This window comes from Arachis hypogaea, chromosome 12 (assembly GCF_003086295.3).
Source record: "Arachis hypogaea cultivar Tifrunner chromosome 12, arahy.Tifrunner.gnm2.J5K5, whole genome shotgun sequence".
In the NCBI taxonomy this organism is placed as follows: domain Eukaryota; kingdom Viridiplantae; phylum Streptophyta; class Magnoliopsida; order Fabales; family Fabaceae; genus Arachis; species Arachis hypogaea.
Window position 1 is genome coordinate 104,994,407 of NC_092047.1, and position 21,896 is coordinate 105,016,302.

Sequence of the window (21,896 nt, forward strand, 5' to 3'; positions counted from 1 at the left end):
CGGATTCGAATCTCCTATCTTTAATAAAAAAATATAACTAGATCTATTTTTGAGATCAGATTTAATTTTAGATTGGATGAAATTACACACAATTAGACCCTAAAATATTTGAATTTTGACTGAATCTTCGAGTCGGTTCGGGCATCTCCGCCCTATTGAGTCTAATATTTTTGTTTTGTTTTTTTAGGGAAAAGAAAAACAGAAATAATCCCATTTTGGCATTTTCTCTCGCTAGGTCAAATTCACTCTTTGGGTAAAATGGGTCCCACCACATTGTAATAATGATTTAGCTAGTTGAGCAAGAAGTTATTCTGTAGTAGCAATTAACACACTCTGTTCAATGTTCAAACTTCAAATTCCAAAGTTCAAAGTTCAACTAAACGTGCAGTGTGGTGTGGCGAGCACTGAACAGTTAATAGAGTGAACTTCCCGGTCCTTTTCATCTTCGTCGGTAAGTTTGAATCTTTTTTATTTTATCTCTACTATCAATGTTCTCTCACATTTTAAGTTTTTCCGTCTTTTTATTTTATTTTATTTTTCTGCTGATTGAGTAATGCTTCTTTCTTCGGTGCACAAACCATGGAACAAAATAAAATAATAAATTATCTTTTATATATTAAAAGAATGTTCTTTCCCCGTCAGTCTAGTCTCCATTTTCAACTCTTTTTTTTTCATTTGTTTTATATTAATCATTATCCTGCTTTTATGAAACTTGTCTTCTTCCCTTTCAATGCCGTCTTTTCTCTTTTACTATTAGGGTTTACTGATTTAGTTATCTTGTGTTTAGAGTTTAGATTTTTTTTTTTTTGGGTTTCTATGGTATCTCTCAACTTCAATCCGGTAAGACAACTACTAATCAGCCGTAGTATTGAACTTTATTTGAGGGTTTATTACTTACATATGAGTTGTTGCATACACAAGACGTGATTCGAACCACTAGATCAACTCAATTAGACTCTTAATAGTTATCTTGTGCCCTAACTCAAAGTTAATCAAGCTAGCTCTATCTCGACTCTCTAATCTCTTTAATAGCTCTATTAGCTGAGTTGATGAGTTTGTGAGCTAAACTTGAGCGAACTCATAAATTTAAATGAGTCAAGTTTAAATTTGGTAAGCTTTTATTAGCTTGATTATATACATAAATTTATAACCTTATAATGTTATTTATAATAATATATATTTTACACACATAATTTTTATATATAATTATGATTATAATAGAAGATATAATTTATAATTAATAGACAGATAATATATATAATTGATATAATTGATATTTGTTTATATATAAGTTATATAATTTATTTATATAGAATTATAAATTATGTTTATGTTATTTGAGATAGTTCTTAAATTTTTGGTTAGCCAAGTTTTAAACTTTACAAATAGGTTTGATTGTTAATAAACGAAATCTTGAGGCAAGTTCAATTTTCATTAATCGAGCTGGTCTTAGTCTTAATAAGAGCGCACAATAATAGTAAAACAATTTTTTTAGATCTTCTTGAAATCTACTCGTTATATTTTCATGATTACACTAATGATCAACAAAATCCGTTATAAATATGAAACTGAATTGAATACATGTAGTTTTTTACTAGTGTCCCATCTGTTCAAATTGTAATAATTCTTTTTTTACTTTATTTAAATTTAAATAAAATGCCCATACGGTTACAAATTACAATGCTATAAGTTATAATGTTGTCTGGTACTTTCCAGAGTGTTCACATTTGCATGTGGTTGATCGGTTGTTCCCTTTCAAATTCAATTCCTTTCCCTCTATGAACCTCACTCTCTATCACTTAGGTCTGCATTCTCTTTTCTTTTTATCCTAATTATTTGTGTGTTCTTTTACCATTTTGATTCTTGTTCTTGCATGCGTAACTAGTTCTTGGAAATGCTAATTTGATAACACCAAAATGAAACAACAATCCAGTAGTTTCAATTGCGTTCACCACTCTCTTTTCTCTTTTCTAGTTGATGACAGTTGAGACTTTCTTTTGTTTTGCTTTCTAGTGAGCATTTCCCATTATTTACCATCATTTTCTTCTCAAAGCCCTGATTTTCTAAGTGTCTGTTTTCGTTGTTCTTTCAATTCAATGTCTAGTTGTTTCCACAGATGGTTGTTTCTTAATTAGTGAAAGACTGGGAGGGTTTCTTTGAATGAAAATGGAAATCTCTATTATTCACTGTTCCAAGATTGGTTGTTTTTGTCTTTTTTCACATTCCCACTTTTCTGTTGATTATGCTTTTGTATTAATTTCTGGACAAAATCACCATGGAATAAAATTTTTCACTTGAACCAGTTCTAATTGTTCAGCTTTTCCACTATGCTCTACTTTCAGAAGGTGCAAGGGTGGTTACATCTTAAATCCTTTATCATATTCAATGATTTATGCATTATCTTGAACCATTCTTGTTTTTCTATGTAAAGCTGCACTTTTCATGTGTGGTGGTGATAATATGTTCTATTTTTGTGTAGGAATGGAGGATTCAAAATCATTTGGAATAAAGCAAGAAGGGTATCATAATCCTTCATCCATCATGAAAACAGAGGAATTCTCGTTCCGACGCAGCAAAGTGAAGCAAGCATTGATGATATTTCGGAACTTGTTTTCAAAACTCTTTAGCGAGTACAAAACAGATCACTATGATAATGTGAAAGCAAAATTTAAAGCTTTGAGTGATGCTGCAATGTTGATGCAGAGGAAGCATCAATGGGTGAACTGCCAAAAACGGGTGGGACATGTCCCTGGGATTGAAGTTGGAGACCGATTTCAGTATAGGAATGAACTCAATGTCGTCGGCCTCCATCGCCAGTTTGTCAATGGAATCGATTACGTGGGTAAGGGCAAGAACTCTTTAGCCACAAGCATTGTTGTAACCAATCGCTACGATAATGCTAGAAATCATGGTGGTTCATTGGTTTATAGTGGTCAGGGATGGAATCCTAATGTGAAAGGTGGATCTATGCCCCGTGATCAAAAGTTGGCTGGCGGAAATCTTGCTTTGAAGAATAGCATGGATGCTAAGAGTCCTGTGCGGGTTATATTGAAGGTTGATGGAAAATCTGGTGGAGGCATAGAGAAGAAAACCAATGATAAATTCTCATATATATATGATGGATTGTATTTGGTTGAGAAGATGACACAAGAAAGAGGAACTCATGGGAAACTTGTATTCAAGTTTTTGTTGAACAAACTTGGAGAGCTACCTTCAACTTGTGTTCTCCACAAGGATGAGGTTATCAAGAATGTCAATAAATTTGGGCAACTTGATATTTTCACTTTGAGGAAAAGGCTCAAAACTAAAGGTTGTGCAACTAAAAATGATGTTATTATCATGAATGATATCTCCAACGGACAAGAGAAGTTTCCTATTCGAGTCGTTGCATCAACTGATGGTATTAAAATGCCTCCATCTTTTGATTACATAGTAAACAACATTTATGTTGATAGCTTCGAGAAGCGAATGTTATGTGGTTGTGACTGTGTAAATGGATGTGTGGATTGGGAGAAATGTGTCTGTATTGTTAAGAATGGTGGAACAATACCATATGACTCTAAGAAAAGACTTGCTTCTGGATTGGAATCATGTGTTATATACGAGTGCGGCTCTTCTTGCAAGTGTTCCTCGTCTTGCTACAACCGATTAAGTCAACATGGCCTTCAATTCCAACTTGAAATCTTCAACTCCGAATCAAAGGGCTGGGGTGTTAGAACGCGCTCTTTCATTCCTGCTGGAAGCTTTGTTTGTGAGTACATTGGTGAAGTCCATCATCATAGAGAAGCTGGATCTAGGCAAAAAGTTGATAGTTATGTTGTAAATATGGGTATGTAATATTTCTATGTAGGATAATTTTTTCTCTAGTGGTGTCTTAGTGAGTTTGAGTCTTGGGGGGTAAGGGAGAGAATTTACTCCTAAAATCGTAAACTCTTCTCTTGTAAGAGTTTATGAGTTCACTCGAGAGTTTGATAACCTTGAAGGGAAAGTCTTGAAGAGTAAAATGCTCCCCACTTTACTCTTCATCTAAGGGTGCAATTGCGAGTTGGGATCTTGGAGGAGAAGGGAGGGCTTTGAGAGTAAAATAGACTCTACTGACGAAGTCACTCATTTTCCTCCCTCGTACAAAATCCGAACTCGCAGGCACGCCAGATTTTACATCTTCAATTCATCTAATTGTTGTGTTCTTTATTTGCAGTTGTTGAAAAGGGTTTCATTGATGCTACAAGATGCGGAAACATTGGAAGATTCATAAACCATAGCTGTTCTCCTAATCTTCAAGTCATGGAGGTTATGTATGATGACAATGATAAGAACCTTCCCCATAAAATCTTTTTTGCATTACAGGACATACCTGCTGGAAGAGAGCTGAGTTTTGATTACAACATCTGCAAGCCAAGGGTTATCGGGACTGGCAGCAACATTTGCCAATGTGGTTCGTCCAAATGCGTTGGGCGAATTTACATTTAAAGGTATTAACTATTAATCAACACCATCCTTTTTGGTGTATGGTGATAGTAAATTAGGTTGCTAGAAGTTTGACAACATTAGATGCTAGTTTAACTAACTAGATGGTTTTAAAAGAAGTGGTTATAGTTCTTACCCTGTAAAGAAAGCTGTTGTTAGCTATTAAAATAGTTCTAGAGTCATGGCAATGCTAGCTTGTGTGAGTATCTGCTCTAGTAGATTTTGGAATAGAACTCAATTCTATGATAATAGTTGTTGTATATGTTAAATGGAAACTGACTTAAATAGTAGACCATCCATTATGATGTGTGTGTATCCATGTTTTGCATTCACTATCATAAATGGTGTGGTGACAAATTCTCATCTTATGATATTGTTCTTGATTCTTCAATAATCGTGGGGTTAAGTACGATTTTAGTCCCTAAGGTAGGGGTTGAAAATTTATTTTGTCTCTGGCTTTTTTTCGCTACAAAATGGTCCCAAAGGTTTAACTTAGTTTTAAAATCGTTCTTTTTACCAAATTTTTTATTTTTATGCCTAAAATACCTTTAACTAAAAAAAAAAAGAAAAAAACACGGGTTAAGGGAAAGGGGGGAGGGTATCAGCTGGAGGGGGGTGGGGTTTTGGTTTAGGGAGAAGAGGGGGAAGGGAAGGGGAAGGGCCACCGCCGCTGCTCCTGCTCCTCATTGTTCAGTCCTCGCCGCTGGATCTCACCGTGAGGGTGGACGTCGCCCGCCGGGAGTCGTTTCTGCTCCTCCTCCTCGCCATCGCACCTCGTCTCGTTGTTTGTTTTGGTGATTATATTTATGGATTTTTTGTTCTTGTAATTGAAGATGAATTTGGGGATTTCTGATTATTGTAATTGCATCTCAGTTTTGTTAATGAAAGAGGAAGAATTTTAGTTTTGAGTTTTGTTAATGGTTCTGAGTTTTGACGACGATAATGATGATGATGATGATTTTCTTGTTTTTCTGAGTTTTGAGTTCTGGATTCTTGTTTTTCTGAGTTAATGGTTCTGAGTTTTGATGATGATGATGATGATGATGATGATGATTTTCTGAGTTCTGGGTGGGGTGATGCACATGCTGATGGAGTGGTAGTGGGTGGGGGTGGTGGTGGTGGGTTCTGAGTTCTGATGTTTTTTCTTATGATTCTATTATTCATTGTTGTTGTTGTTCTTCTTATGTTTCTTCTTATGAATCCATTATCCGATGTTTTTTCTTATGATTCTATTATTCATTGTTGTTGTTGTTCTTCTTATGTTTCTTCTTATGAATCCATTATCCATTGTTCTTCTAATGATGATGATAATGACCATGATGATGATGGTGGTGGTGGTGGTGGGTTCTGGTTTAGCTTCTGTTCTACTTCTTGGTTGATTTTGGGGAAGAAAAGGGAAGGGTATTTTCGTCCAAAGGACGATTTTAAAACTAAGTTAAACTTTTGAGATCATTTTGTAGCGAAAAAAGATCAGGGACGAAATAAATTTTCAGCCTCTACATTAGAGACCAAAATCGTACTTAACCCATAATCGTGGTTCAGTGTCTGTGTTTCATAAGTTCCAAGCTAAACTTTGGTAACCACATTAATATTGAATTATCGATGGCTTTTTTATCTAAAAAAAAAAATTCATTATTTACCTATATGTGTAATATACCAAGATTTATTTTTTTGTGTTATTTTGTACTTTCGTTGTCAGGCTATGCCAGGGAAATTAAGGAACAATTTAATTTCGTTGGCTGTTCCAACGAAATATGTAATGTGATTTTCATTAACACAATTTGTTGCCATAATAGGCGAAGTTTGATACAAATATATTGTATCTCAATTTTGCGCTCACTACAAGTGAAATCAATGTAGAAAACCGTGAGAATTTTGCCTACATTAGAGTGATGAGTGGTATTGAGTTTTCGTAAGTTTCCAAGTCAGATGATGACGTGTTTAAATTGCTTTCAATAATGACAACGAAGAGAAGACAAAATTCGTCTGAAAATATCAAATGTCACCATTTTCTAGTCACTCGCAAGTTCTAAGTTACTGTTCGACATTGGACCTTAATGTTATTGAAGATGCCTACACAGATTCTGTAATAGAAAATTTATGCACTTAGTCATAAAACATTACAATATTTGGAGAAATGTTGAGTATCAGGTATTTGAATCTAATAGTTGAAAGTATCACTGCTGATGCAGGCATTATGCTAGATGGAGATTTGTAAATATGAGGCACAATACACATGTTTGACACAAACGATGTCCCAAAATCATGTACAATTTGATAGTAATCTTATCTATAAGGTCATCTTTTGCCATGATAGAATGTAGTCTTTTAGTTTCAATAAAAGTATTATAAGGCGCTTTGGAACAAGTTATAAGTTTAGCCATCAGACTTGAAGGTGTGGATAATAAAGTAAAAATCAATTATTCATATTTTTTGGTGTTGGAAAAAGTCGAGTTAATACTCAAAATGACCCCTAAAATTTGACTCTTGACTCAATTTAGCTCTTAAGGTTTCAATTGACGCTAATTGTATCTTGAAATTTTGGCTCGTGCCTCAATTTGGCCCTTCCGTCATTTTCCGTCACCAGAAAGTTGATCTGGCAATTTTGATTGACACCTGGCACCATAGCAGTTAGATGACGTGGCGAAATATTTGAAGGCATTAATTTAACTCCTAAAATTTTTAAATAAAACCTTGCAGTCCCAATTTCCCCAAATTGCAAGAGTCTCTCTAACAGTTAAGAAGGATGTTGGTGAGCAACAGCCAAGGTTCAGGTAGCTCTAGTAGAACTCATTTGCATGATGGCTGGATTAAGAACGCATACCGTGACAAAGGTAGAAAGGTTCTCCATTGGTGCGGTTGTGGGTTGCGTCCTATTCTTTAATGGCCTGGGAGCTCTTTGATTCCTCTTCCTCTGAATCGTCTGTCGCTGGAGGCCAGCGCACCTTGGTGGGGGTATAACAATCTAATTCGTTACCGGTTCAAGAACTCTATATCGCCCCTACCCCAAGACCACACATTATATCCATCCCTCACAACAATAACAGTATGTGTAGCTTCACATGCAACTTGAACCGGATCTAGAAACTTAGGTTGGTATGGAGCACACGGTTTACGCAAGAATGAGAGGACATCACCAGAATCTGATGAACCACCACCAGCATCAAGGCATAAGCCAAGACCCTTCTCCATTCCCCATGACCACACATCCCCTGATGAGGAAACCACACTTGTATGAAACAAGCCGCCATCGATACCAATAAGAGATATATCTTGCGGCAAGTCTTGAACAGGTGTAGAAAATAATGCGCTTTCTGTTGTTCCATGCCCAAGTTGGCCATTATCCCAAGGCCAAAAGTCTAGCACTTGCTTTCTAACTCAATAGATTTCTTTTTGCGAGTGAGCAAGGCAGTGTGAGCAGCACCACATGCTATGTCATAAATTGTTCAAGGGACTCATCAAATGTTTTCACAATTTCTAGCTGTTATCCCCCAATCCTAACTGGCCATGGTTGTTAAAACCCTAAGAGTAGCAAACCAAATCTTTCCCATTGTTTGATTCTCCGGCACTAACCAATGCTACAACATGCTCATTTTCACCTGCAACCTTGGCATATTTATTCACACCATTACACTTGCAATGCAATTAAGAAGATGCATAAAATTTGTTATATAGTTTTAAATATTTTTCTCCATATTAATTTCATATAGTTGATGTTAGCAATTATTACTGCTCAAAAAGTAGCCTTATATATAATTTTAAAATGCAGCCAATAATACAACAAGAGTCTGACAATATATCATTAAAAATCATTCTAATGTCATAGCTGACATAACAATTTATCATATATTCCTTATTCCCTTATATAAGCTTATAAAGAAAAAGGGTTCAATTGTTCCTTTTTTATCAAATTAATTAAACATGTGCTTAAAAAAGTCAGATACTACTCTTAATGTATCAAAATTTGATTAGATGACGCTGCAAACAAGTTTACACTACTCTTAATGTATCAAAATTAATTAACTTCAAAAAAATAATAATAAATAAAAAAAATTTGAGTAAGTGTGAAGAGTTACATTGTTACAGAACCTGCAAGAGCAAAATTATTATATGCACCAGAAGCAATAACAACAATTTTTGGTGTGTCTGCTTCTCCTCCATTAGGGTAATAGAGCAAAAAAAATGAAAAACAAACCTTAAGAAATAGAGTGGAAAAAATGAAAAACAAACCTCATGCAACATTTTGAAGAGATGGTGATTCTCAAGCAATTAGTCTTCACAATGGAGGCGAAACAAGTAAGAAAAGCTTCAAGCTTCAGTTACAGTGACACCCATGGTTCTTCTTTGAGGATACGTATACGAAGGGAGGAGGAGGAAGAAGAAGGGTCAATTGGGGATTTCATTTCGAGGTGGTTAACGTTTGAGTTTTGGTTTAATCCCTTTCTCATGTCACACGACGTCGTTTCTAAACAATTTGGGCGCCAAGAGTTAAACGACGTCGTTTTGATAGTACCAAGTGTCAACCAAAATTGCCAGGTCAGCTCTTCGGTGCGACACAAGGGCCAAATTAAGGCGCGGGTCAAAATTTCAAGGTATAATTAGAGTCAATTGAAACTTTGAGGGCTAAATTGAATCAGAGGTCAAATTTCAGGGGCCATTTTGAGTATTAACTTGAAAAAGTCATACAACCAACTTCTGAAATTGTTTAATTTGATAGAATAATGTTTGTCGGATATGATGCATGATCTCCAACTTGTATCATACTATGAAAGATAATTTAGGTGACTTTGATTTCATGCAATTTGATAAGGTGTTATGAACATTTTCTCCATGCATTAAAAGCATACAAGCATTGCCAATCTCTTGTATTTATTGATGACATACTTTCTAGGAAAGATCACGACTGAAGCCGCTAACCAGCTTTTCATTTATGAGTAGATCGAGATGATATGCAACATCTTAGAGGATAATTATGTACTGGCATATAAAAGGTGTGTGTTTCTTAACGTCATTTTTTAACAAAATTGATGGTAGAACATTATTAACGTAAAAATTTTTAACTTGCGCAGCATGAGAAAAATCTACCTCTTCGGTAAGACAACAATACATCAAGTGACTAATCAACTCAATCCCTATTCCCTCTTGAATATAGGATTCTTCAATTCTATTGAAAATTTAATATACAATAAACAAATATTGTATAAATTTCAAATAAAAACATAACTCACACTTTAAAAAAAAAAATTATCTACTCTAACGTAAATTTAAAAAAAAAATTATCTTCTCTAACGTAATTTTTTTTTCCTAATTGAAATAAATTCAATTCTAAATTATATTTTATGAAGAATAACCTACTCATTCAAATGATTGACCTTATGTCTATCACTGCTCTACCACATTGTTTGCTTGATCCTCTTCCTTTCTATTTTCTTCCTTTTTTTCACCCAGATTTCCTTTCTCTAAAGCAAATGAAGTTCCAAAAACGCTGGTTATGGTTGCACAATATATAGGGTCTTGTTCAGTCTAATTTCGCTTTCTTTGGCAGCAAAATTAACACACAATGGTTTCTTCCCTAGTTCCCTGTGCCAGGGACATTATATTGTTTTTTAATACAAAAAATGTAAATCTTGGCGTATTTATATATAGAGTTTAATTTTCATGCTTTTTATATAGTGGTGTAATCACAACCGTTTTTTTGGGTGACATAGTCAATATAAAAAGTAGTTATTTTTGCTAAAATGATGTTATTTAATTAGATGCATGACAGTGCATCAAAATTAAATTTTTACATACATATATATTGGTAAATAATGAATTTTTCATTTAAATTAAAAAAAGGTTAATATTGATATGGTGCCATGCCATTATTGACGGAGCATGTTTTGTCTTCTTTGGACTTGGGAGGATTTCAAGGGTGCATCTTCATTTCACTAATTGGACTGCTTCCCATTGCTTTACAAGGTGTAAGATTCGCCAGTGGGACTCTGCCTCATCTGCACTTTGCAGCAATTATTATTTGCATAAAAATAATGATTGCTTCAACAATTTTGTGTTGAAATATTGGCATCATAATTTTGGTTATTAACCTTGGATGGCAATTGAGCATTGATCTTACGGGTCCTAAAATACAGGATAGATGATGATCTTGGTATTTATAATTTGAACCCAATATTGATTTCATTAATATGGGCTTTTCTTTTGTTGTTTTTTTAATTATGTCACAACTTTAGCTACTAATCTTTTGTAAGGATTGAAATTATGTGCCTTATAATACAAGAATGTATTCATAATTTCAGCCCAAATGTTAGATTTAATTATGATCGCCTTTTCTTTTGGTTTTTAAGTTAAGACACAGAGATATCACAATTTTAGCTCTTGATCTCGTTAAGGGGTTGAACTTAATGGGCCTTATAGGATCTCAATCCCCAAATTTTGTTCGAGTATATAATTGGTTTTTGTGTCTGGCCTTCCTTTTTGTTGTATTTTGGTATATAGAATTTAGGTTTAAAATTTTTGTTCAAGCATAGATGCCACAAAATTAGCAATTGACAAAGATCGAACCTGTGAGTCCCACTGTGCAAGCTTAAACTATAATTATTATTTCCGTACTCGACCCTAGCCAAGATATAATAGCATATAATTGTAAGAATAGAATCAGTTATCAAATCGAGCTCTATTGAGTAGTCCAGTCCACTTTCACTCTATACACAATAGAAATTACTTCTCAAGAATTTTCTAGAGAAAATTTTCTCTCCGTATAGCCACCGTTCTTCATCGCTCGTCTTACATTGAACTCAAGCCATGAGGGGCGGATACGCCCGAGGAGGTCATTCACGGTCTCACACACCAGACTTTCCGACCAGAAGAAAACAGGACCAATCTATTAGGATTGGCAAGAAAGTGAGAACTGAAGAGGAAGGATGAGCTTTCACTGGAACTGAAAACCCATCTCTAATCCCAAAGGAGGAGAAATGGATGAAGGAAAGTGTAGATGTGGAAGAGGAGCATACTGCTCTTAAGAGATCCTTTAGTGACACCGTTCGAAAGGGAAGAACGCCAGTTATAATGGAGGAAGGAGCTGCTGAAAAAGAAAAAGAGGAATGTGCCAAGCACATGGATGAGGTTCTGGGAGATGCCATCAAAGAAGTAGAGGGAGAACAAAAGAAGGGTGAAGGGAGTAAGAAAAAGGGTAGACCAGAAATACGTGTGGAGAAAGTTGGAGGTATCTTCAATTTCTCAATCAATGAAGCAGCTATGGATAAGCTGAGAAGTCCATGGTGGGATACCTTAATTGTAAAACTTCTTGGCAGACGCATCTCCTTGATGGCTTTAACTAGGAGACTAGAAGCTATGTGGGGTAAAATGGGAAGCATTGAGGTGATTGACTTAGGAAACGAGTTCTTTATTGTGAAGTTTTATTCACAAGAGGATCTGGATTTTGCTCTCACTGAAGGACCATGGAAAATAATGGATCACTACCTATCTATTCGGTTCTGGAGACCAGATTTCAATCCCCTGGAGGCATCCATTGATCAGATTGCAGCATGGGTGAGACTCCCAGGACTAGCCATTGAATACTATGATGAAGAGATGCTGAAAAGAATAGGCAATGTCATAGGAAGGACTCAGAGTTGATTAAGCAGAGGTAAATTTGCTAGATTATGTGTGGAATTGAATTTAACAGAACCTCTTGTAGCTCAATATTCAATCAATGGAGTTAAATATAAGGTAGAGTACGAGGGATTACACAATATTTGCTTTGATTGTGGTATGGTGGGGCATGAAAAAAGTAACTGCCCAAAGAAGAGTGAAGAGGAAACCAGCATTGCGGTGGTGGTAGAAGGGTCCAGCGGTGTTGAGGGACAGACAGTTAGCAGAACAGATACAGGAGAAGAAAGAGAGGGTAATTCTGGAAAAGAAAATTTTGAAAGGGGAAAAAAAGTCTTGAATGAGGAGAATGAAGAGTATGGACCTTGGATGGTTGTCCAAAGGCCACGTGGCAAAAAGGGAGCAAAAAAGGATAGTACAAGTAGTGGAGGTATGGAGAATGGCCCAAAGGAAAATGCTGCTACAACAGGTACGAAATTTGCTATTTTACAAGAAAAGGATGCTGACACAACAATTGAGGATCCCAACAGTAATCAGAACATTCCAAACAATCATGAACCTAATACAGATGCTCTTAATGGAGCCCCGAAAAATAAACCTTCCCAATCCGTTAAATCAAATCGGAATCAGTCTACCAAGACCCAAGAAAATAACCCAATTAGAAATCAACATGCCACCACAACAAGCCAAAACAAAGAAAAGGTCGTTAAGCCTGGATCAACCATTGGCCCCAATAGAATCCCATCTAACCATAACAAGCAATTTACTACCCAAACCCAACTAGAAAATCAGCTTCAAGACACCGTCTCTAATCACCCACAAAATTGGACAACTACTATGCACCATTCTCAAGAAGAGTCCCAACAGGGAACGTATATTCAAACAACCCCCCTAGAAGACTTTGAAATGCATGAACCAACTGAACCAGAACCACCGGACATTAATTCTATTAGTGAGGAAGTCATGATTGAAGCTGTAAGGATACACGAAGAGAGCATTCTCAACCAACAACATAATGAAACATTCACACATGAGGAGGAAAACCTAGACATGGAAGAAGAAACCTTTGATATAAAGGCTGGCCAAGGCAACAGAGACACCCTGATGGGAGAGAACGATCAAACCTCACAGTGAGGTCTTCTTATCATCTTTTTTCTTATGATTATCCTTTCGTGGAATTGTAGGGGGGCGGCAAGTAGAGGCTTTTGTCGCACCCTGAAGGAAATTGTTAAACAGAATAAGCCAGATGTTGTGATCCTTATGGAGACCAGATGTAGTGGAGAAACTGCCCAAAGGGTTATCAGAAATTTTGGGCTGCCTTTTTGTCACGTAGAAGAAGCTAATGGATTTAGTGGAGGAATATGGGTGCTTTGGCGAGACCCTGATCTTAGAATTACTATTTTGAAATCTAGAACACAGTATGTACATATGGAAGTCAAGTTTAATAATAAAAGAAGTTGGATTTTAACAGCCATTTATGCTAGTCCCCAAGAAAATGTGCGAAGATGTCTTTGGGAAGAGCTTTATACTATAGCTCAAGATATGAGGGAGGCATGGCTCATGGTGGGAGATTTTAATGAAATTGCTAATGCTTTAGAAAAGAAAGGAGGAGCTAGGGTGGATCTGAATGCTTGCAGGAAATTTGATTCTTGGATACATAGATGTGGACTAATTGATCTTGGATTTGCGGGATCTAAATACACGTGGCGTGGACCACAATGGGAGGGGCTAGAAAGGGTTTTCAAATAGACAGAGCCTTGGCTAATGCAGATTGGAGAGTTAGATTTGCTGAGGCAAAGGTTGAAGTTCTCCCTAGATCTAATTCAGACCACCACCCAATCAAGGTAACTCTCGAACCCCAACATCCTTTAAGTAGAGAAAGACCTTTTCGTTTTGAAGCGATGTGGCTATTACATCCAGATTTCAAGAACTGTGTTAATCAGAATTGGAGAAAGCACCAGCCACTATACCAATCCCTTTCTGAATTAAAGAAGGGTATGATAACCTGGAACAAAGAAATATTTGGCAAAGTCCAAGAGAAAAAGAAAGAAATTATGAGGAGGCTAGGGGGAATTCAAAAATCCCATGACTATGGGAAAAACCGTTTCCTTGATGAGTTGGAAAGGAGTTTGAAAAGAGAGTTGGATGAAGTTCTTGATAAAGAAGAGGTACTCTGGATGCAAAAATCAAGAGACACTTGGATTGTAGACGGTGATCGAAACACGAGGTATTTTCACACTAAGACTATCATAAGGCGGAGAAAAAACAAGATCCTAAAACTGAGGGATCCCAATGGAGAATGGAGAGAGAATGAGGAAGAATTGGTCAATCTAGTGGTGGGATTTTACAAAAATCACTACACAGAAGAGGGTGAGGGACAAGCAACACAAGGGATCCGAGGTATCTATCCAGATACGGACTTCAACCAGAAAAGACGAATGGGTGCGAAACCTAACAAAGAAGAGATTAGAAAGGCAATCTTCTCCATAGGATCTCTAAAAGCTCCAGGTATTGATGGTTTTACAGCCTTATTTTATAAGGAGAATTGGCAGCTTGTAGAAGAAAGTGTCTATGAATTCGTGAGTAGAGTATGGGATGATCCCAGTCAAATCGAACAATACAACCAAACTCTAATTTCTCTCATTCCAAAGATCAAAGACCCTGATTTTATAACCCAGTTCAGGCCCATTGCTCTCTGTAATGTCAGTTATAAGGGCATAACAAAGATTTTAGTTGAAAGGCTAAAATCTATTCTCACAGAGAAGATTTCTCCTCACCAGTCTAGCTTTATACCTGGGAGAAAAATTCAAGACAATATTTTGATTGCCAAAGAGATTGCTCACAGGATGAACAAAATGAAAGGAAAGAAAGGAATTATGGCGATTAAGTTCGACTTTGAAAAAGCCTATGATAGACTAAGATGGAGCTACTTAAAAGAATGCTTGGAAGACCTCAGATTGCCTATAAATTTGATAAGTTTGATTATGGCTTGTGTAACAACAGTGTCCTACAACATTTTATGGAATGGTGGCATGACAGAAAATTTCTATCCTTCTCGAGGTATTAGACAAGGGGATCCTATCTCTCCTTATCTTTTTGTTATAGCCATGGACAGATTGTCACAAATCATTGAAAATGAAGTAAGAGAACAAAGATGGAGGCCTTTTAGACTGGTAAAGCATCAGGGACTTACTATTTCACACCTTTTATTTGCGGATGATTTGCTGGTTTTTGCAGAAGCTGACCTGGACCAAATCACCCAAGTGTGCAAAGTCATGGAACTATTCTACAAAATTTCTGGCCTAAAGATCAATGAAGCCAAAACAGCCATTGTCTTCTCTAAGAATGTAACACAAAGTGAGAGAAGAGCTATAGTGGACAGAAGCAAATACCAAGAGAAACCTCAACTAGGAAAGTACCTAGGGGCTGTTATAAACAACCAGAGGAATGGGAAAGAAAAATTTAAGGATGTCATCTCTAGGGTGCAAAACAAACTCAATGGATGGAAAGCCCAATGTCTAACGTTAGCGGGAAGGGTAACTCTAGCAAGGTCAGCCATTTCACCTATGGCAAATTATGAAATGCAGCACTCGAGGGTCCCAAAAGGAATATGTAGTGAAATTCATAAGCTTCAACGAAAATTTATATGGGGAGAGAAAGAGGGACAAAGGAAGCTGCACCACATCAAGTGGGAGACTTTATGCCTGCCCAAGAAGTAGGGAGGACTTGGGTTTAAAGACCTCAACATTATGAATGATGCTTTTCTTTTGAAAATCATATGGAGATTAATAAATGAGAAAGAAGCTCTATGTGTACAATTTTTCCAACAGTCGTATGGCAGAAGAATGAGTCTAAATGAGGAGATGCGAACTAGAAAGACAGACTTGCCATTGTGGAAAGAACTCACTAAATTATGGCAAGTAATGCTGGAGAATACCTCGTGGGTGATAGGTAATGGAGAAAGAGTGCGTTTTTGGAAGGATAATTGAGTAAAGGAAGTAGGAGTGTTGAACAAAATAGTCACTAGAACTATACCAGAAGATGTATTGGAAGCACCGATTGCGCATTATGTAGATAAAAATGGAGACTGGAAACTTGAGGCTATCAGGGATACCCTCCCACACCAAATTCTGGATAGAATCAGAGCAATTCCAAGGCCTAAGAAAGAGATGGGTGATGATTCAGTTTGCTGGAATCATAGCTCGAACGGAATTTTTTCGGTTTCTACAGCGTATAAGATTCTGGCAAACATCTCAGACGAGAAAAAAGAGATTTGGGAAAAACTCTGGAGATGGAAGGGACAAGAAAGGATTAAATTATTTGGCTGGCAACTCGTTCATAACAGGCTGTTCACAGCTAGTAGAAGAGCTAGAGTGTTGGGGACGGCAAATAACTGTCACATATGCCAAGATCAAGAAGAAACCACCCTCCATGCACTAAGAGATTGTCCTAAAGCTATGAGCGTTTGGATGCAGACGCTTAACCCAGGGGTAATAACCCGCTTCTTTGGGTCTCAGTTCCAAGAGTGGCTAGAATTGAATAGCCACAATAATATGGGTAAATCTAATACCACAAATTGGTTTGAGGAGTTTTTAATAACCTGTTGGTGGATATGGAAGTGGAGGTGCACGGAGCTTTTTTCCCCTACAGTTTCGAGACCCTTGAACCCTACCCAGTTTATAGCAGAATTTAGTAGAAATTTAAGAGAAGCTTTCAAAAAAAGAAATATATGCAGGCCAAATAAAACTACTACGATCATTCAAATTAAATGGATGCCACCCCCACAAGGATGGGTCAAACTCAATACAGATGGAGCCACAAACTTAAATAACCAAAGAGCAGGTTGTGGAGGGGTCTTGAGGACTCACCTTGGAGAATGGATAGGAGGCTTTCTGGCCAATGTCGGAACTTGCAGTGCAGATCAAGCAGAACGATGGGGAATTTTTCATGGTCTTACCATGGCTTGGCAAATGGGTATGAGACGAGTTATTGTCGAGACTGACCGAGAAGAAAGTGTTTCAGAGTTGGTGAATGAAGGAAGATCCTGCAGAGAATATAATGCAATAATTAGAGAAATTAAAGAATTGATAGGAAGACCATGGGAAATAAAGATTCAGCATGCTTATAGAGAATCGAATCGATGTGCTCATATCTTAGCTAAGCAAAGTCTTAATGAACGGCAAGGTTTTCAATTCCTAGATCTCCCGCCTGAATATATACGGTCCACCTTAGTTAAGGATGTGAAAGGGTTTAGTATAACCCGATCAGTAGAGATAGTACAAGAAAGTACTTAGACTTTCTTTACTGTTTTGGTCTTTTGGTTTTTGTTTTTTGTTTTGGTTTTTTTTTCTTTTTGGGCTTAAGCCCCTCTAAGTTACCAAAAAAAAAAAAGAATCAGTTATCAAATCGGTTATTGGTTTACTGATTTATTAGATCAATCGGTAAATTATTGGTTGAATTGGTAAAATTGATTCCACATAAATACAAAATATAAAATAGTCATAAACTTAAAAAATTCAAAATACATATCTTCAGTTTTTTCACCAACATTTTAAAAACAATAAAGTCTCAAATTCTAAAGATAACTAATACAAAGATAGACATAAAATTAGTTAGTACTACTATAATAGTATCTTAATTAGACACAATAAGGATAACAATTCATAAACTATATCCAAGGAATGATTTCAAAGTCGGAAAATTATTCTTCATCTCACAAATGTGGAGATACATCCTGATTGGTTTCATTTTGATTTGTATTTTTCACAGAATTATTAGCTCCATCATCATCCCGATCATCTTCCAAATCCAATTGATCTAACATTATAGATAATGTTTCACAAATCAAGATAAAAAATAATATAAAATATGTTATAAAGCATACCAAAATCATAGTTGATCATAATTCATAAATAAATAAAAGAAAGCATACCTAAATCATCTAAAGGTGATTAAAGAGACATTTGTAAGATCATTTCGTAAAGCATCAACTTTTTCAGGAGTTAAAAATCGTGGTGAATCTTCCAATATCCATTCCGAATGATCCTCAAATGCATCAAGATAACTTGGATCATAAACTTGCTTTCTCATTTGGTTCCTATATTATCAATATACATCGTTACTCTTATGATGATTAAAATTTTAAAATAATGCTTTCAACTTAAAATAATCAAAAAAGTACCTTTGTTGTAACCTTAAGTTGTAATGAAAATAAACAAGTGATGGTTTCAGTGGCTAAGAGAAGGGGGGTTAAATCTTAGCCCTCTTTTTGCTTAGTAACACTTGTTGGCCTTTGAATTAACTTCAGGAGACTTTTTGAGTTTTGTCTCGTCCCTAGCCACGAGACTTTTATTTTTGTCTCATCATTTGGCACGAGATTTTTCTTTTTGTCTCGTCACTTGGCACGAGATTTTTCTTTTTGTCTCGTCACTGGAGATAATTTTCAGTTCTAGCCTCTGTGCAGTAGAAACAGAAATGAAGTAGAGAAGAGAGAAAATTACACCCATATATATCCTGGTTCGGCTGCTAAGTGCAGTGCAGCCTACATCCAGTCTCCATCACAACCATGATGGAATTTCACTATAATCTTCTTGATTACAAACTGTAAAGTGCTAACCCAACTTACAAGGGGATTCCCACAGAATCATGAAACACAACATAGATGAACAAAGGAACTCTAAGGACATCTATGGCTTTTTCTTTTAATTTTGCATTCTCTGCCTTTTTTCGCTCTATGGCTTTTTCATACAAACCTCACTGTTTGCCTTTTTCCATGAGACTCAAGACATGACAAAATTAAACAGAAAAATACTAAACAGAATACATTGAAGGAGAAGAAAATCTGTAAGCTTAGGTAGCTCTGAGAATCCTGTGCCTTGTACTCTCACTGCTTACTTCTAACTCCTTGCTCCAAACAGTGGTTGTTCTCCCTTTTTATAGAAGAGAGAAGCCTCCACACTTGAAGCCAAAACCCAAGCCAACTTCTTCTTCTTCAAGAAACAGAACCGGTTCGGCCACATAGAGAGAGAAGAGATAACCATGCAAAATCTAACATGCAATTACCTCTAGTCCTTTCTTGGTCACCACTCTTCATCAATCCGAGCTCTCCATCCTTGGCTTGCTCTCCAAGATGGATTTCTGGCCCTTGATGCTTCATGATGATGATGACTTCATCTACTTCAATCTCTGCCACTACCATCACTTCGCCACTCTAGCTACTTCCTGTGGTGGTTGAGCAGAATCAAAGACAAGTCACGCCTCCAAGAGTCTCCTCCTTGCTGGCCGAATCTTCTTCTTCCTTTTTGAGCATGAAGAGCTCGAGACTACCTCACCAAATCTAACCATATTTGGTGAAAATCTCAGCCACAGCACACTTTTGTTTTGTTATGTTTTCTTGCCATCATTGTGATGGTCTTTAGACTTGCTCTTCCTTCACTTCGGTAGCTCCATGTAGCTTCCATGGCATCCATTGTTTCCTGTGTAATAACCGAAGAAGAGAAGCAAATAGAGAGAGAAGAGAGAAATTTGAAAAGTATTGAATTAGGAAAGAGAATGAGATTAAATGAAATGATTCTTTCCTTGCTGAGTAACGTGTAGCCATAAGTGCTACAATCAAATCAAGTGTCTTGTTTTCTCTCTCATAGTTCCCATGCAATAAATGACAATGTAATGAATTTTGAAATCCATCACATGGTGAAATATTTGGATCCGTTGGAAGCAATTTTGCTTTCCTTTTTCCATTGGTTCCGGATCATGCATGAGGAACTTTCATCAAATGTAAAATTGGGCTTAGTTGCAACAACAATTAATTCTGGCCTAATAATAACATTTGTTTTTTTGATGAATTTTTGGATCATGCATTGAGCAAATAGGAAAGCATTTATTTGGGCTTGTAGTAATAATAACTCAATCTGGCCCGATTAGCACAAGAAACAATTCAGCCATACTCATCATATATTCTAGCATCAAACCAAAGCTGAATTTTTTATTTAATTAGGCTTGTATCAGAATTTTATTTTCGGCCCAATTAGAAACCTGCATCACAAAATTATTAATTAACATATGTTAAATGAAAATCAAATTAATAATTTTGTAATTAATTATTTCAATAATGTTTGTTCATCATCAAAATTAAATTAGAGTTTTCCAAACTCATCAATCTCCCCCTTGATGATAAACATTATTAAAATTAAAATGAAAAGAAATTCTAAAGATTGGAGTATAGAGTACTCCCTTTGAATATTTGAATTTCTCTCCCTTTCTAATTGTCACATGGCTCTCCCTTAATATATGTTGTTTTTACCAAGGGAAGCACTAACCTGTAACAATTTTAATCAAGCTTCAAGTAACAATGTTATTCAACATATTAATTTTGAAAATGTTGAATGCTTGATTTATGAGCAGAATTGGATGATAATCAAAACTCATTTGTTATCAATAAATTGATTTTCTGCTCAAACTACACCATAATCAACCAAAATCTGTTTTTGGCAAAAGACTTGCTATTCAAAAATATTTTTCAATAAATCAGAGCAATCTTTGTAGGAAAAATATTTTTCAATCATGATTTAATATTTTCAAACACAGCAATTTTCATCATTAAGAACTAAAGGAACTGCCAAAAATAAATCCAACATAAATCATTTTCTCACAGTAAACACATTTTACCAAGATAAACATCAAACAATGGCAGTAATCAATATGAATCAAATGCATTATCATTCATCAAAAATAGTATACCAAATGCATTATCAACCAACATAAACCAAATGCATAAACCGAATGCATTATCAATCATCACGCACCAAAAAAAATGCATTATCAATCAATCATTAATAGAGGTGATCATGAATTCTTTTCTCAAAGAATTTCATCCCCTGTTCCAGTTTCAATTTTTGGGATTATTTTCCTCCCCCTTTTGGCATCAAGGGGCACCTGCAAGAAATATTGAACATGGAAACATAATATGCAAAATATAACCCAGAACATAATCCAAAAGTGTTTAACAAAGTGTCACACAGTTATACGACTATCAGTTTGCAACCTAACATAACAAAATAACAAATTGAGCCAAAGTGTGCCAATATCAAATAGTAACCAGAAAGTTAATCATCAGAAAGATTAAAGTCAGATCCCTCAGCTCCTGCATCACTACCAACTTCATCATCAAGGCTTTCAAGTATTAGACCGACCCTTTCTTGGCATTTCTTCCAAGCCGACTTATTTTCATATGCAAGTTTGCGAGCAGACTTGTGAAATTGAACCATGAGTTCGGACATGTTGGAGAATTCTGTGAGGATTTCTCTGAGGGAACCGGTCGTCTTTGAGGATTCTGGGCGGCTCTCAAAGTCGTCATCAAAAGCCATTGATTTCTTTCCCTTTTTAACAGCTCCGCCTCCTTTGATCATAGAGACATTGTTCTCTACATCCTCATTGGTTAAATCTATCTTAAAGTACTCAAAAATGCACGTGAGAAACATTCCATCAGGTAGATTAGCCTTTTTTGTACTCTTCATAGACTCCCACATGTGTCTAATCATAATATAACTAAATAAAATGGAAGATGAAGTAACAAGAGCAAATATTATGAGACAGTCAGATACGGTTACCCTGTTGTGAGAACCACTTTGAGGAGTGAGAATGTGAGTTATGATGCGGTACAGCAGGGAGTTAGTTGGACCCAAAGCCTTGTGAGTAGGAACAGTTCCATCCAGGCCAGACAAATTTTCACAAACTTGATGAAGAACCTGCTTGTATGTAATCCCTACATGTGAATCTCATTTATCACTTATGTAAACCTTTGGCCCTTCATCAATGTATCC

At 36.2% G+C, this 21,896-nt stretch overlaps 1 protein-coding gene across 2 annotated transcripts; it reads left to right on the plus strand.

Annotated features, from left to right (window-relative positions):
- Nucleotides 1-209: 209 nt before the first annotated feature.
- On the plus strand, nt 210-4,835 carry LOC112728027 (histone-lysine N-methyltransferase, H3 lysine-9 specific SUVH5). 2 transcript variants are annotated; one of them, XM_025778003.3, is made up of 3 exons: nt 210-451; nt 2,480-3,829; nt 4,199-4,835. In XM_025778003.3, exons 2-3 carry the CDS (start codon nt 2,482-2,484, stop codon nt 4,468-4,470), a joined length of 1,620 nt encoding a protein of 539 aa, XP_025633788.1. In that variant the 5' UTR covers nt 210-451; nt 2,480-2,481; the 3' UTR covers nt 4,471-4,835. The 2 variants fall into 2 exon arrangements, with proteins under 2 accessions (XP_025633788.1, XP_025633787.1); XM_025778002.3 differs by lacking the exon at nt 210-451 and adding an exon at nt 1,633-1,803.
- The last annotated feature ends 17,061 nt before the right edge of the window (nt 4,836-21,896 follow it).

Excerpts from the sequence above, each read along its gene's own strand:
- LOC112728027 (XM_025778002.3), top strand. The coding sequence starts at position 1,779 with ATGAACCTCACTCTCTATCACTTAG. Across the intron at positions 1,804-2,479 it reads CCTCACTCTCTATCACTTAG|GAATGGAGGATTCAAAATCA; the intron begins GTCTGCATTCTC and ends ATTTTTGTGTAG. Across the intron at positions 3,830-4,198 it reads TAGTTATGTTGTAAATATGG|TTGTTGAAAAGGGTTTCATT; the intron begins GTATGTAATATT and ends CTTTATTTGCAG.